Source organism: Miniopterus natalensis, chromosome 9, assembly GCF_054644295.1.
Source record: "Miniopterus natalensis isolate mMinNat1 chromosome 9, mMinNat1.hap1, whole genome shotgun sequence".
Classification (NCBI taxonomy): domain Eukaryota; kingdom Metazoa; phylum Chordata; class Mammalia; order Chiroptera; family Miniopteridae; genus Miniopterus; species Miniopterus natalensis.
In genome coordinates this window covers 11,941,230-11,957,858 of record NC_142089.1, presented here as the reverse complement: position 1 = coordinate 11,957,858, position 16,629 = coordinate 11,941,230, and the positions used below count along the sequence as shown (strand labels likewise).

The window sequence follows — 16,629 nt, the reverse complement described above, 5'->3', positions numbered from 1 at the left end:
TGGCTCCCCACTGCTCTCGGGACAAAGAAGAAAACCTCAGGCCCAGTGGTGTGCTAGTAGACCCACTCACTGGGGGCTGGAGCTGGGGCAGGGAAGGAACAAACAAACAGAAAAGCCCTGGTTTGTAGCTGTAGGTGACTTCCATGGTGTAAAGACACCCACTGCGGCCTGTTTCAAGCTAGCCACAGCTTAACAACTGGTTCACGAAATTCCTAAAAATGTCACAATAGGTTCTCATGAGCCAGGAGGAACCTGAGCCAGGGAGGGTGACCCACCAGCAGCAGCCCCGTTCAGGGCCCTGCACATCTCCCAAGACCCACTGGGCACCACGTTCCCCTGGCTCCCTGAATTGCCACCACTAGGGCCTGCCTCCCACCCCTGGCCCAACCTGCCCCAGTCTTTTGCACATGTGCTCCCACCACCTGTCATGCTTGTCCCACACAGTTGCTTCCTCAGGTTGTGCACAGCTCAGTGTCACTTCCCCAGGCTTGGGCAGGGCCCCTTTACCCTCTGTTACACCTCCCAGCACGTGGTGCACTGAGCACATTAGCTAATGTGACCTCTTGGCCCAGGCTGTCTCATCCCCCAGGCTGCGAGCCCCTGAGGCAGGGCCCTCTCTGTGTGCCCAGCAGGGACATCACTCCCACTGTGGTTGATGACAGTGGCACCCTCTGGAGTTGGGCAACATTTGCCCCCCTGCCCTGCCCAACACTCAGCATGAGACCAGGCCCATCTTAGGTAAGCAGTGAATTCTTCCCGAATCTTCCAGTTAAGCCTTTCTCTTTCTGTGCTTCTCTTTGGGGCAGCTCCTCCTACCTCCATCGAAGTGGTGGCTGCGGACACGCCGTCCCCCTTCAACCGCTACCAAGCCCAGAACTTCACATTGGTCTGCATCGTGTCCGGAGGGAAACCAGCGCCCATGGTGAGTTCCCCTGGAGTGCCCAGGCCCTCCTCAGTCCCTGCCCGACCTCCTTCCATGTGGCTTGTTCAGCTGCAGGTGTCATCCCCGGTAGCCACTCTGCATAATGAAGGGGAGGGAGTGTGGTCTGTGTAAGTTAACTCGGCCCCATCCACCATGGTCTGTCCCTGTCCACTCAGCTGACCTGCCCAGGCATCCACGTGTCTCTCTTGCTCCCAGTCTCCCAGCACTAGGAGCCCCCATTCGGCTGGACCCTGGGATCCTAGAACTGCTCAGTGGGAGTGGTCTTCAGGGTAGCCCAGGATGGTACTCACCCCACATGAGGCCCAGGGGAGGGACATCTCCAGAGTCACCCACAGCATTCATGATAGAGCTGGGACTCAAGTTCATGTCCTCCAGCTTCAAGGCCAGTGTGCAGGGAGGAAGGAGGGAAGGAAAGGAAGAGGGAAGGTAAGAGAGGGAATCCCTGTTTGGGCCAACTCCTAATTATACCCACTCTAACTGCACTGAGGGCTCTCTGTCCAGCACCTGAGTTATGGTCACGGCCAGTGCAGAAGCAGGGATGGAGGTGAGAGCACCCCGAAAGCGGGGCCCCAGCCCTGCCCTGCCACATGCGCTGAGTAACCCTAAGCAGGAAGAACTCCCCTCTGCTTCTCATTTCCGTAAGGAGGTTGAGAGGCTGGAAAATAGTCAACTTTTTCGGCGTTTTAAATAGCAGCAGGTCTGAATGAAATACGTGGAAACCCCATATATAAAACACTTAACAGTGAAGGAAGGGCACGTTGCCTGTAACCTTGTAGCGATCCCTGAAGCACCTCTAGCCCTCAGGGTTCCATGGAGCCGTACTGAGAGCCTGCGGGCCGCTGGCTCCCTAGGCCCTTCCGATGGTGACATTGTGAGGTACTTCAGGTCTTGACCCTGAGAGTTTCTTACTTCACTAGGATCGGTGAGGGTGGATAGGTAGGGTTAGAGTTCAAGGTGGGGAGGCATTCCAGACCTTAATCATCTCACAGGCATGGTCCAGTGAGGTGACATGGGAACCCAGGCCAGCTTCACCCAGCTGCCCAGGAAAGGGCAGTAAACAGGCGCAGGAAGACCCAAGACAGGGCAGTGAGCAGGTGCACGCAGGCCAGGTGTGCAGAGGCACAGGTGAGGCAGTAAATAGGTGCTCAGGGAGCGCCTCTGGGAGGCCCATTGCCCTCCACCCACACCTGGATTCCCAAGGAGGCAGCTAAAAAGGCATCTGCAAAGCCAGCCTTGGTGAGAGCAGGACATGGCCCCAAGTTTCCCTCTTTGGAGCCCATAAAGAGGTCTGGCCTCCCTAAAATCAAGCAAGTTGGTCTTTTTTCCCCAAAGAGAAACTTCTTTTCCAAAGGGCCCAAAGAAAGTTTCCTCACAGCCCTGGGGCTGTGGGGGAAACCCCCTCCCCTAGCCTGCCTGCTTCTACCATTTAAGACGTGGCAATAAAACATTCAAATATATATAGTAAAAAACATATCATATATATATATATATATATACACACACACATACACACACACACACATTTCTCATCTCCCCACATTCCAGGCATCTTACGTTTGCCTGGAAGGTGAGAACTTGAAACATTCTCTGATATAAATTACAAATGTGCTTTTGAAGCACTTCTCAAAAAAAAAAAAAAGAAAGAAAGGAAGGAAGAAAGAATAAACGCAAAGCAGGCTATTATGTGCATAGGAGATTCTTCGTTGGAGCTATAAACTCTGACAGATTCTCAGCGCTGCACATTGCATTCCCTCCCCCACCTCTCTCCCCTCCCCCGCCTCCTGCCCCCCACCACTCCTCCCTCCCAGCCCTTCCTCCCCCTCCCGGCCCCCTCCCGGCCCCCTCCCGCACCAGCATCCTGAGAGCGGCTTCAGGCTTTCCGCTCTCCCTGTCTTCCACGTATTTATTTATCTGATGTATTAAAAATACACCCAATCCCCACAGGCCTCTGGGCGCCAGCACCAAAATAAAAAGACAGCAAATTAAATTAAATGCCACCTCTCAAAACTTAAATTCCTCACCAGCAGAAAAAGCAAGAAGACAAGTTCGCCTCGGCCCCCGCACCTAGCTTCTTCCCACGCACGCACCTGTTTTCTGCCCTGTCTCCAGACCCTGCAACGGGCCCGCACACAGAGGCCCTTTCCTCGGTCTCCTGATGTCTCATTTAATCTCAGCGCCCCTCCACCTTCCCTCCCACCCACTTGCTCTCCCCAGGTGGGCACAGACCACCCCTTGGGGCCCAGGTGGCTGCCTCCCTGCTGCGTCCGGGGCCTGTCTATCTGCTCCCTGTTTCTAGGCATCCCACAGCCCTGTGAAGTAGGTGCCCTTAGTCCCCCACATACACACACACAAGTAAGGGAACTGCGGCTCCAAGAGGCTCACCAGCTGGTAAGTGGTAGAGGTGGGCTCAGCCACCACCTCCAGGGCCTGCGTGTCCTCACTGAACTGAGCCGACTCAGTCTTGGGGTGCTGGGGGGAAATCAACAAGGAAGCCCATCAGGAAGGCTTCCAGGAAGAAGAGGCTCTGGAAGGACTGGCCTCAGGCAGCCTATCCTCTGAGATCCCATCGGGAGGCCTAGGTCATTGGCACAGAATCTTTTCCCAAACGCTCTTTGTAATTTCAGGTTTATTTTAAAAGAGATGGGGAACCAATAGACGCAGTGCCCCTGGCAGAGCCTCCGCCTGCAAGCTCTGGCCCCCTCCAGGACAGCAGGCCCTTCCGAAGCCTCCTGCACCGTGACCTGGATGACACCAAGGTGCAGAGGTCACTGTCCCTGATGGACACTGAGAGCCGGGGTGGGCGTCCTTACACGGAGCGCCCCTCCCGTGGCCTCACCCCAGATCCCAGCACCCTCTACCAGCCGACCACCGAGAGCATCCCTGAGACCGTGGTGAGCCGCGAGTTCCCGCGCTGGGTCCACAGCTCCGAACCTGTCTACTTCCTGCGCCACAGCCACGCCCCGGGCAGCGACGGCACCGTAGAGGTGCGCGCCCTGCTCACCTGGACGCTCAACCCGCAGATCGACAACGAAGCCCTCTTCAGCTGCGAGGTCAAGCACCCAGCGCTGTCGATGCCCATGCAGGCAGAGGTCACGCTGGGTAAGGCTTGTGGGTGCCCCTCTGCAGGCCCCCAGCAGAGCTGGGGGGTGGGGAGAAGCCCTGGATTAGGGGCCCTGGGCTGCTGGCCACCATGGAGACAGGGAGGAGATGAAGCAACCTGGAGTCCTGCATCTGCCACCTCTCGTGGTTTCTTCTCTGACCACCCAGCCGAGGCACCATCGGCTCTCGCCTAGATTATTAGTGGCCTCCAGACTGACCTCTCTGCTTCCCCGTATGCCCTGCTCTCCTCTTCACCCCGACTGATCCATTGAAACTATAAATCAGATCATGAATCACATCCACACCCACCCCAAACCCTCTAAAGGTAGACAAATAGATTGATAGAACCGAACAGAGTCCAGAAATAGACCCTCATATATAGACCACATTGATTTTTGTCAAAGGAGCCAGGGTCATTTGTTAAAAAGACTCCTGTGTCCTCGGGAGGTGAAGAGGGCAGCTTGTGTAATTACAGTCCCCTGCATTTCCCAGAGCAGATGCAGCCGCTTTGCACTTCACTGTCTCATATCTCTCCCCCAATAGGGTGGTAGCCCATTCTCCCCATTTGCAGGTGAGAAAACTGAGGCCCAACAAGCTGAGTTGACTCACACAGCCAGAGAGTGGAAGGCCAGGCCTCAATCCTGGCTGTCCGGGCTCTTCTTTCTCTATGTCTAGGAGTTGAGAGGAGCGAAAGCCCTGGGGGCTGAGAACATTCCTTCAGGTACTCTCAGCATGTGTTCTAGGAGCAGCGGAGGAGGGGGGCTTGACAGCCAGCAGCTGCTCATGGGCTTCAGGGTGGTGGCAGAGGTGCCAGGGTAATAGCAGCTGGCCTGGCTCCTGGGAGCAGCATCTTGATGTAGCAGCGAGTGCGGGAGTCAGAGGCCCATCTGCCGCAAAAACCCTTGTCGGTCAGCAGCTGCCAGGATGGAGCTTAGAGAAGTGAGGGCAGAGCAGACCCCCGCCTGCCCCCCAGCCCCTCAGGGTCAGCTCCACCCAGGAGCCTCCAGGAACCGCAGCTCGAGCAGCAGGGGCGGGGCCTGACCACTCAGGTGGGCGAGGGGGTCAGCTCCGTTCCTCCCCCACCCTGGGCTCCTGGCTTCTCTGAAGACCTACATGACATTAAGTCCTGCTTCGGCCGCTTCCTTGTGTGTGACCTCAAGCAAGCCACTGCCCTCCCTAGGGCCAGTTTTATGGCCGACAAAATGAGCTTTATGGTCACCCGCCTCTAAGCACCAGGATGGGCGTGACCGGCCTCCAGTGTGGTCTAGCGCGCGTTAGGCACCTGATAAATGTTGGGTTCGCCTCCTCTCGGGATCCGTGTGCCCAGGCCCAAGCCTGAAGGAAGTGGATGGGCCTTTAGAAAACAGGGCAGTGAGGAATCCCACCCAGAAGGGGAAGGGTGTCTGCCCTTGCCCTCCAGGGGTTCATGCTTCTCCAGGACAGGGGTGCCGGTCCGCACCCTCTGCTGGCTGCAGCCAGCTGGTGCCGTCCCAGCAGGACAAAAAAGGCAGACAGAATAGCCCAGGGCCACACCGCCTTCCTGGTGATGAGTTTCCCATCTGCAGACCCACCTACACAGAACTTGAGTGTTAGTAAAGAAGGCGGGAAAGTGACTTGAGCCCCCTAAGCTTTCATTTTCTTATGGGGATAATTGCAAAAGGTCAGGAGCTTAAATGAGGCCATGCGCGAGGCGTGAACAGTGCCTGGTGCTTCGTGGGCCCCTGACGAATGTTAGCCCTCAAGCCTCCCCCTCCTGATGTTCCTAACACCCCGGGCGGTGGATGGACATTGGTTGTTAATACTGTTCCCATTTGGCACTTGGGCAAAGTCAGGTGAAGTGACTCATCCAAGGCCCGCAGAATAGAGCAGAAGCTGCTCTCGGTCTCCTAGGCCAGCACCCCTCTTTTGCTCCTGTGGATACAGCCTCAGAAACCCTTCCCACCCTTCCCTGCCTCAGAGCAGGCCCAGCTCTTTCCACTGAGGCTCCATCAGCCCTGTGTGGCACTTCAGATGTCTTGCTTGTGATTTAATTAATAGGCCTTTGGTCTCCTTCTCAGAGAGTGGAGTTGGCAGGGCCTGGGAGACCACCCACATCACCGCCGCTCTGATTTCTGCTCTGAGTGGGAAGCCTGAGAGTCTGAGTGGGAAGGAGAGGTGAGGGGAGCAGGCAAGGGCAGGTGGAGAAGGGCCCAGGCCAGCCCCGGGACCTGGGGACAGGGCCTTTCTCCTCTGCCAGCTCTGGACAGTGTTCACAGAGTGGCCCAGAGCATGGCACTTTGATCAGAGCCCTAAGGCCTTCCTCTAGCCCAGGGAAGTACTACAGAATCTGTCCCCAGCTCCCACCCTCCTAACCCCTGACCTTCTGCCTCAGTGCCACGTCCTGGCTGTTCCATCCGCTGGAACTCTCCTCTTGAGCTTCATGTCCCAGCTGAAATGTCACCTCCTTGGAAGAGACACTGACCACCACTCACCCTTGGCCTGCTTCTGTGCATCACACTACACTCCCTGATATTTTCTTGTTTGCATATAAAACGTCTCCCCCACTAAATTGTAAGCTCAGGTCAGCAAGCACTTGGTTTGTTCACCACTGTGTCCCAGCCCTGCCCCAAAGCCTGGATGTGTTTGGCTCAATAATTACTTATTGAAAGAATGACTGAGTGAATGAATAAATGAATGAATGAATGATTCTGGCCTGAAATGTGGAAAATTGGCTCTGTGTGACCTCTTTGTTACCCCGGGCCTCGGTTTCCCAATCTGAAACCTGAGGGGATGAACCCAGTGATCCCAGGGGCTCATCCATCCTGATATTGTCTGTTCAGAAGACAGCAATGCCCTTGGGTGTCTTGTCTCCCAAGTTCAGGGATGTAAGGGGGCTTTGAAAAAGTGACACAGGGACGTAAGGAAGAGATGCAGGGAAGATAGAGACCCAAAGGGGAAAGTGATGCCCCACACCTGTCTACCCAGGACAGAGACCGTGTTTTGTACACCATCGAATCCCCAGGTCCCAGCCAGGGTCTCACTCATTGCAGGGGCTCAGGGAATGTGTGGGAATGAACACAAGCCAGCTCGAATGAATGAATGAATGAATGAATGAATGAATGAATGAATGAGCATCCTGGAACTGGACTAGAATATGACTGGAATTTTCTCTTCTATTTCCCCTGACCCTGCTTTCCTTGCCCAGTCTCCCCTCCCCTACACATACATACTTACACCTCTCTGACCTGGCCTTCCTCTCCCTACAGTCGCCCCCAAAGGACCCAAAATTGTGATGACACCCAGCAGAGCCCGGGTCGGGGACACAGTGAGGATTCTGGTCCATGGATTTCAGGTCAGCCTCTCTCTGAGCTCCTGGGAGGGTGGGGCCCCAGCTGGGCGCTAGCCTCCCTGGCAACATGCTCTGACACCCTCCCCTTGACCTCCAGCCCAGCCAGTGGGCCTCAGTCTGCTAATCCGTGTGATGGCAAAATTGGTCTGAATGAGAAAGGGCAAGAGGTACCTGTGTTTTGCTTACCCATCTGGAACCCCGAGTAGACACCCCTCCTGGATTGCCCTTCATCCCAGCCCTAGAGCCCCTCTCTGCCGGGTGTTCCAGGAACCCCTCCTAACCTGCCAGATGAGAATGTGTCGCAGGCCTGGCCGGGCCGCGACCGAGCCCTTCTTGCTCCGGCAGAATGGTTCCTCTGTGACCAGACTCTCCCCTGCTCTGGCCACCAGAACGAAGTCTTCCCGGAGCCCATGTTCACATGGACGCGGGTGGGGAGCCGCCTCCTGGATGGCAGCGCCGAGTTCGACGGGAAGGAGCTGGTGCTGGAGCGGGTCCCCGCCGAGCTCAACGGCTCCATGTACCGCTGCATGGCCCAGAACCCGCTGGGCTCCACCGACACCCACACCCGGCTCATCGTGTTCGGTACGCCGCCGGCTGGGCAGCGGGAGGCCACCCAGGGGCGGGCCCTGGCTGACACTGTCCCGAGGAGGAGGGAGCAGAAAGGGCCCGAGGCCCCTAAATGTGCCCTGAGAGGGTGCCCCGCAAGGAGGCACTGGAGTTCAGCGGTTAAAACCCGAGACCTGTGGGTTCAAATCCCAGGTCCACCATTTAGCAGCTGGCCAACCTTGGGCAAATGGTTCACGCTCCCTCAGTTTCTCCATCTGTACAGTGGGGCTGACTCTTCCAGCCCACAGAGGTGTGGCCACACCGAGACAGCCCATGTGAAGCCACATGGCAGGTGCGGGATGGCGGGGCCCTCCTTTACTGTGCTCCGAAGCCATCCCACCTCTCATTCGTTCTCTTTCTGTTTCTTTCCACAGAAAACCCAAATATCCCAAGAGGAATGGAGGACTCCAATGGTAAGTCTCCACTTGCAGAGCTTCTGGCTTGAAAGTGTGATTTTCAAGGCTCCAGGAAGCTCCGGTCCCCAGACCTCCCACTGCCTCCCCTTGGCCCTCCCTCAAGCCTCCGGCAGGAAACTGTCCTCTAGGTCGCAGAGTCTGGGTCAGAGGAGGTCAGGAGTGGGCACTGAGACAATAAAGGGGGCTCGGCACCCCAAAGCAGCGGCAGGGATTTCCAGGGACTAAGTGTATCCCCAACACCATCCATAGTGACTCTAGTGTTTCTAGGCCCAGGGCCAAGAAGGGGTCACACACAGGCAGGACAAGTGGCAGAGTTGGGATTTGAACCCAGCGCATCCCCATGCTGAAGCCCACACTCCCCTGGGCCCTCTGAAGCTCTGCTATCCCCAGGCTCCACACCCCGCTGGGCCCACTGGAGAGCCACGTGGTGGGTGTGCGGGCTCTGATCCTGCCCCCTGCCACCCGCACAGGTTCCGCCTCTGGCCCCGCTGGTGCCTGGCTCACCTTGGTGCTCGCCCTGACAGTGGTCCTGGAGCTGACGTGAGGGCTCAGCCCGGCTCCCACCACTCCACCTGGCACTGACATCTCTGCGATTGCTTTTCATTTCTTTTCTAAACTATTTCCAGTCTTGTTCTTAGTCTCTTTCTGTCTGTGTCTTGGCTTCTTCAGTCGGTTTAATTAAAACAAACAGAACAATTTTCCCCACCTGGCTCTGTGGCTCTGTGTTCTTTATTTGTTCTATGGCAGCAACTGGGCACCCCCTGGCACCCAGCACAGGGACAGGCACTGGGACGGGGGGGAGGTGATGAAGGAGATGGAACATGCTCCTCCCTGGATGAGGGGTGGAGATGTGGCTCATTGTCTCACCCAAATCCTAACACCCACGTGTGGGGAGTGGCCAGAGACACTCAGGAAATGAAAGGTTCCTCAGGGCCAAGTGTAATAGTCAGCTATTGCCACAATGATGCTGCATAACAAACCAACCCACATCTCAGTGGCCTGCAACAATAAGCACTTATGATTATGTTCCTGTTCAGGATGAAGTGGTAAAGCTGGTCCAGCCTGGGCTCAGTGTCGTCTGCTTCAGGTGACAAGTCGACTGGGCTAGAGACTCCAGGCTGTGGGTTGGGCTCAGGTCTCCTCCACGGGTGTTTGCTCTGGGGCTCAGGTAAATGGACAGTGGCCATCTGACATTTGGTCATCTAATGGTAGATCGCCAAGGTGGAGAAAAACAAACCAACTGTGCATCCACCATTCAAGCATCTGCCTGTCATGTCCATGAACAACCCCCTCAGCCAAAGCAAGTCACACTGCCACGGCCAACATCAGTCAAGGGTCACATGTAAGTCAGGGGTAGAGGTGGGGTTGGCTTCTCAGAGCTGTGGCCAAGACTTGAGCGTCACCAAGGAGAGCCCATGCAACACTATGTTAATCTCCGGTGGGAGAGGCTGTGCTGCAGGAACACATCAACCCCAGAGTCCTACTGCATTAGCACGATAAAAGGTGATTTGTGGCTATGCAAAGCCCAAGGCAGATTGGACAGTCCTTTCACCATGTGGTTACACCAGCTGGAACATGTGGTTTCCAGAATCTTCTCCAGGGCAGGCAAAAAGAGGGCTGCCGGATCACTGCAACGGGCAGAATAAAGGCCCCCAACAGAGATGTCCACACCTTAATCCCCAGAACCTGTGACATGTTCCCTTACGTGGCAAGATCAATTTTGCTGATGCGATTAACTTCAGCACTTTGAGGTAGGGAGATTGTTCTGGATCATCCAGGTGAGCCCAATGTAATCACAAGGGGCCTTATAAGAGGGAGAGGAGACGGCACTAGAAGGAAACGTGACAACAGAAACAACAGACTGATGGGGGTGCTGGGGCCACGAGCTGCACCCTGGAAGGGGGCTCTCACCGGAACTGACCCTGCTGGCACCCTGGTCTCGGACGTCCTGCCTCCAGAACGGTAAGAAGTGAATGTCTGTTGTTTGCTAGCCGCCAAGTCTGTGGTATTTTGGTACAGCAGCCCAAGCAGACTAAGAAACAGAACTAAATCTAAACCCCTACGAGTCATACAGGATGTAACGCAGCCAGCCAACTTTGTCTCACGCACACTCTCTTGGTCTCTCTCCCCACCCCCACCCCTTTCATTCACACTCACCTTCCCATTCCTGCCTCAGGACCTTTGTTCTGCCTGTTTCCACTGCTTAGGATCCTCTATGCTCTTCCCCTGGACTTTCACAGGGCTGACTCCTTTCCATTTAGGTGTCAGCTTAACTATCACCCCGTCAGAGGGCCCTCGCTGACCGCCAGGCCCCACACTCTGTGGTGCCATCCTTAATTGCATTCTCTGCACAGAACATATCCCTATCAGGTGCTTTTCCTCTTTGCCTCTTTATTGACAGCCTTTCCCTACCCTTGGCCAGGATGTCAGCCTGTGAGTGTGGGGACCACACCTGCATCATTTGCTTCTGTGCCCTCAGCGCCTAAGCCAGAACCTGGCACACGGCAGGGGCTCAACAACCCTTTATTAAGTACATGAGTGAGTGAGCATCTCCCAAGGGCCTGCTAAGGGCCAGGCTCCACGCTAGGCGGCCAGGCTGCAGAGACGAGTAGAAGGTGCTCTCAACCCTGAAGGAGCTCACGGCCCACTGAGCAGGGAACATTCATCCGACTAACCAAGGAGCCTCAAACTGTGATGAGTGCTCAGCACAGAGCCTCGCCAGTGCTCTGGAGATGAGGGTGGAAGAGATTCATTCCTCTGCGATGAGGGGCAAGGGGGTGTCGGAGGAGACCAATGACATGTGAGCAGAACTTTTAAAGAAAAACAGTGTGACCAGGCAGAGAATGGAGAATATTCTAGACAGAGAGAAGAGCATAAGCAAAGACTGAAGCCAGACAATTCAGTATATATTTAGGGGAAAGACAGGTTGTTATATCAGTGCTCTGACAGCACATACATTTACTCAACAAATATTTATTAACCACTCACCGTGGGCCAGGCTTGCAGTGTGATGAATGCTGCACATTAAATAGGAGCACTGTCATATGGCTCCTGTATCAGTTATCTATCGCCACAATGACGCTGTATAATGAACATCCCCAAAACATAATCGCTTAAAACAACAGCTGTTTATTATTTCCCATTAGGCTATGGTCAGTGGCTGATCCTGGCCAGGCTCCCTCTCGAACCCGAGTCAGCTGCTGAGTCAGCTGGGGGCTGGCTGGTCCACCGGAGCCTCTGCTGGGATGAGTCAGCTCAGCCCATAGGGTCTCTCATCCTCCAGCAGACGAGCTTGGTGAAGACAGAGGAGCAGAGAGAGGTAGAACACACAGTCTCATGTGGCCTTGGGGAACTTGCACTCTGTCACCTCCGCTACATATTTTTGGCCAATGCAAGTCATAAGTTCAGCCCAGAGTCAAGGGGTGAAGAAATGCATCACATTTTTGATGAGAATAGTTGCAAAGTCACATTGTGTAATGTGCGGGTACAGCAAGAGGCAGGATCAGGGCCATCTTTGCAATCTATGACAGCCCCACATTCTGAACCTGACGTTCTAGAATCTTGGTTTCCCATCCCCCATGTCACATACTCTCATTTACACTGAGAAGCCCAAATGACTCCTCACAGCAATTTCTCCTCTAAAAATATAGCAAATAAATGATCCATTCGTTTTGCAAGTTGATAGCAACACTGAAGCAGATGATTTTCAAGTATTGAAGGCTCACAGATATTCATCAGTGTGAACATCCAGGCCGGATCAGCAGGCAACAACCACACAGTACCAATTGCCTCCTCAACCTACTTCCTTCTTCCCCAAAGCCCTGTTCTGTCTCACATGAGCCTCCTGCCCCCTCTACTGCCTTCCAGCAATCCTACCTAAGCCTCTGTCACACAATGACTTGGACTGTTTTCTGGAAAGAATAAAAAAGGATGTGTTCCCTCTCTTTGCCTTAATAGAGAGAGGCCCACGTAGGCATGAAATTGAAATTGCTTTGCCCTATTAACAGCACAGTTATTGGGCTCCACTGACCCCCAAGGTGCATTAATATCTCCCCAGCAAGTGGATGAACCACATCAAGTGGCAGGGGACACACCCGGAGAAAGCCAGCTAAGTGCCACAGGGGATGGGCCACTGAATTTGAGGATTCTGTGTCCTGAGCAGGCTGGAGAGCATGGTTTATTCAACCTGGGGTTGAAGGGAGTGGGCAGGAATGAGAAAGCAGAGCCCAGCCTGAGAAGGAAGATGGATGCTTCATTCATGCGTCCCCTGGCTCGTTCACTCATCTGACAAACTCTTAGCACCCCTGGCCTGGCCCCATGCCAGGCGGGGAGGCATAGAGACAGGTTGGGCAGAATCTGCCATGGAACAGTCCCAAATCCATCTGGAATGACAGACTGGAGGGGAAAGAATTGAAATTCTATGCAATAGTGTTGAAATAAAAATAAGAGAGAGCACAGTGCGGTCGCAGAATGGGTGAAAGATTGTTCTACCTGGGGAGCTCAGGGGAGGCCTCCAGGAGGTGGTGACATTGCAGCCAGGACTTGATGGTTAAGAAGGGGGCATTGCAGTCAATGTTGCCACCTTCACAGCTTGTCCCCAGGTCAGTCCAGATGCCCCACTGTCTCTCCGGCACCACCCCAAATGCTGCAGTCATGGGAGAAAAAAGGCCTCAAGTTCTGGTCCAGTTTGCATTGTCCCCTGAGGCACATCCTGGCTCAAAGGCAGACAGGCCAGATGCATGGCTGCTGTCTGGGCCTGGCCACCGAGTCCGTGTCCCATGGAAGCTGCACCTCTGCCCACTCTTCTCTCCAAGAACAAATGAGGCCTGGTCGCTGTCCACCTGTGTTGACCTCACACCTCCATGGTGCCCTGGCTTTGCAAAGTCCCCTCGAGCTGCTCAATGGCCCCTCAAGCCACTGTGCCATGATGCCCACTGACCCTTCTGCTCAGGTGACTGGGAAGATGCACAGACCCCTGCTGGGTCTCAAGGAGGCCACCCCCTACCCGCAGCTCATGGGCCAAGGTGTCAGCCGCCGCTTCTGGTCAGTGGAGCTCTTAGCAGTCTCGTTTGGCAGCTCAGAGATAGACCCACTTCTCTGGCCTGGGCTTCAAGCTGCAAGTAGCTAGAGACACCCTGCCCCATCCCTCAGGTCACTGGAAGTGGGAGAGGAACATGGGGCTGCCCTCTCTGGGAGGAGGGTCCGAGGCGGCTCTGCTGGAGTCCCTTGGCCTATGCACCTGCAAGAGAAGCAAAGTCTGGGGTCACCATCTTCTTAGCCTTGGGGCCCTACCACACCCCTAAGGGGAGTCTTGTGGCTCTTCTGCCCCCACTCACCTCCATGAATGGAGACATTCACCCTCCTGCTTCTACCCTGGCAGGGCTGTTGGCAAAGTAGAAGAGGATCCTGGGACCCAGCTTTACATCGGGCACCAGTGATGCCAGCAGCCAGCCCCGCCCAGGGTCATGATGACCTTGTCTGTGGGGAGATTCAGAGCAGTGAACCGAGGCTGCTACATGAGGCTCTGGTGCCTCACAGTAAAGGGCTCAGCCCTCCTGACCCAGAAAGGCTGTTGGCTCTATGAAATGCATGTGTACACAGAGCTGAGTAAACAAAACCAAAGCCAGGCCCCTGGGCTCTGCCCCTGCAGGGAAGCTGACAGCCCCAGGTGGCCCCAACCCTGGGGGTGCACCTGCCCATTTCCAGAGCAGAGGCCGGGTGGGCCAGGGTCAGGAAAACGGAAGGGAGATGCAGGGAGAGGGCGGTGGCTCTGCGTTCAGAGAAGGGGAGTCAGAGGGAGAGCAAGGGAGGCAGGAGCCTGGAAAGAGCAGCCAAGGGACAGGAGGAGCTGGCCTGGATGGGGGAGGGGAGGGAGGGAAGGGGGAAGGGGTGCCCAGCCCAGGAAGGCTGCTTGGGCATATGGGTCAGGCTCACCCTGGGAGCAGACATCCTGGGAGACAGGAGGGTCCTTGAGGGATTTGAAGATGGGGGTGGAAGGGACAGAGAAGGGGCCACTTGGGAGAGAGATTCTGGAAGAGAATTTTCCAGTCCAGCCAGAAAGAATGAGAGAGAGAGATGCCAGTCTGGACACAGAGACAAAGAGGGTGAGACACAGAGAAACAGGAGAAAAGGAAAGAGAGACAGAGGAGGCTGAGATGGAGCTGGAGAGACCAGGCCTGCACCCCCTGGGAGGCGGAGCCTCGAGCCAGGCAGTTTCCAAACCGCACTTAAGCTGTTATGTCAGTGATTGCGCCCTTGGCCTCCTCTGGGGACGACAGCCCTGAGTGACGGGTGGAAGGAAATAGATGTGCAAAATACATGCGTTTTTCCAAAATGGGCCCAATCATCAGTGGCAGGCCTAAATGTCAGCACACACAGCAGAGCCCTGGGCTGTCAGCTGCATGGGACCTGTGACAGAGCTTCCCGGGCAGCTGCCTGGCCTGCCTCCCCTCTGCTCTTCTCCTCTCTCTCCTGCCCCCTGCCCCGGGCCACTGCCCTCCCAGCCCCAGGCTGCCATTCCCTCCGGCCTCGAATTCCATTGATCCTGGAGTTCCCGGGGACACAGACAAAAAGCACTTCGGAGGAGTCCTCTCCTAAACTGGTGCCCCCACTTCACCTTCTCAAACTTGACCTCCTCTTGGGACCTTCCTTCTCTGACCTCACAGTCTTTCCTCAAGTCCCTTAAATCCTAGGCTAAGAGATCAAGACTTTTCCTGTAAGAGGAGCCAGCAGAGCTGTCCAAGTCAAGCACGCAGACTAGCCTGGGTCTGGAAGCCAGCTCCATCACTCAGCATCTTTGTGACTTGGGTGCTTTACTTAACCTCTCTGTGCCTCCATTTCTTCTCCTGTAAAATGGGTATACTGGTGTTCACAGTGTTCATCTCAGAGAATTAAACGAATGCATATATGGAAAGCTCGGAGAATAGTGCCTGGGCCATTGCAAGTATTCAGTAACTGTTAGCTGTAGTTGTCCTTACTGTGCAATAGGGAGCCAGCAACAGCTTCGAGGGGGAGTGTGAGAACCACAGAAGAGGCCTGGGAGCAGAGTGGGTAGTTCCAGAGCCTCGCTCCTCAGTGTGGTCCCAGCATCCCCTGGGAACTTGGGAGGGGTGCAGACCCAGTGGATCAGAATCTGCATTTTAACAAGATTCCAGGTCATCTGTGTGCCTGGTCAGCTCTGAGGAGCCTACTCTTGGCATAAGGAGGCCAGTTAGTTGGTCACTTAAATAGTTCTGGCGAGAGTTTCGGTGAAGGCCCACGGCACTGGCTGGAGAGGAAGGCCCTATGTGCGCCAAGCCCTGATTATTTACCACACATTGTGCTGGATACTTTAGCCCTTAAAACAACCCTGCGGCCCGCTTTCCAAATGAGGAGGTACCTCACCCTCAGACACAATCATGCTGAGTTTCACACGCATCGCCCCTCTCAGCCGCTGGGGGCTCTGAACTCTGTTCTGGGTTCTAACCACGCCAAAGGCTTTCCCTGGAGGCAGAGCTCTGGCCAAGGTCCTGAAAGGCTCCAGGTTTTAAATATCAACAGCCTTGCTGTGAGCCTATTTCCGCCTTGCTATTTTGTCTCAGTTTTCCCTAAAATATATATGTGAGAGCGTGTGTGTGTGTGTATGTGTGTGTGCATGCGTGTGTGTGTTGAGGTTGTTCCTGGGGGACTATTAACTAAGAATAATTTATCCAAGAAATTTGTTATGTTAGAATTACCAATTAGATATGATTATAACTTACCATGGCTAACACTGCACTACTGTTGGAAATCTGAATCCCATTAAAATCTAATTAGCATATATTAAGTCGAAGGCGGTTTTACTGCAGTGCGCCAGCAGGTTTGAGCCGTGCTGGGCCTGTGGATTTGCCGCCCACTTCAGCACTCGGGCCACGTTGTCCACGGGGCCCAGGTGTGTGCCAGGCAGCCTCCGGGCAGCTTTTCCCTTCCTAAGCTGGGACCAGATGGCCCATGCCTATAGCAAGGGGCAGCTCCAAAAATGGACATGACATCCGAGGCTCTGTCCCTGGACGGGTGGCCAGAATCCGTGGAAAGGCATCTTTGTGGCTCACACAGTCAGGTGCTCTGGGGTCAGTGCCCTGGGCTAAGAGGACAGGGACTGATTGCGGCAGCCCCTGGAAGCCAGTTACCTTAGTGACCAAATACTAGCATCACAGGCTGTATCCCTCCCTGGGCTTGAGGGCATGGTGGGTCCTGATGCCAGGGCGTAGCTGGTAGCT

At 55.1% G+C, this 16,629-nt stretch overlaps 1 protein-coding gene across 1 annotated transcript in view; it reads left to right on the top strand.

Moving 5' to 3' along the window:
* The window catches only part of IGSF21 (immunoglobin superfamily member 21), a 33,869-nt gene extending 24,766 nt beyond the window's left edge, over positions 1-9,103 (top strand). The window contains exons 3-8 of the mRNA XM_087820496.1: positions 807-922; positions 3,568-4,042; positions 7,288-7,373; positions 7,760-7,952; positions 8,351-8,389; positions 8,863-9,103. Coding sequence (XP_087676622.1) covers positions 807-922; positions 3,568-4,042; positions 7,288-7,373; positions 7,760-7,952; positions 8,351-8,389; positions 8,863-8,936 — 983 coding nt within the window. The 3' untranslated portion in view covers positions 8,937-9,103. The remainder of the gene's footprint in view (positions 1-806; positions 923-3,567; positions 4,043-7,287; positions 7,374-7,759; positions 7,953-8,350; positions 8,390-8,862) is intronic.
* The last annotated feature ends 7,526 nt before the right edge of the window (positions 9,104-16,629 follow it).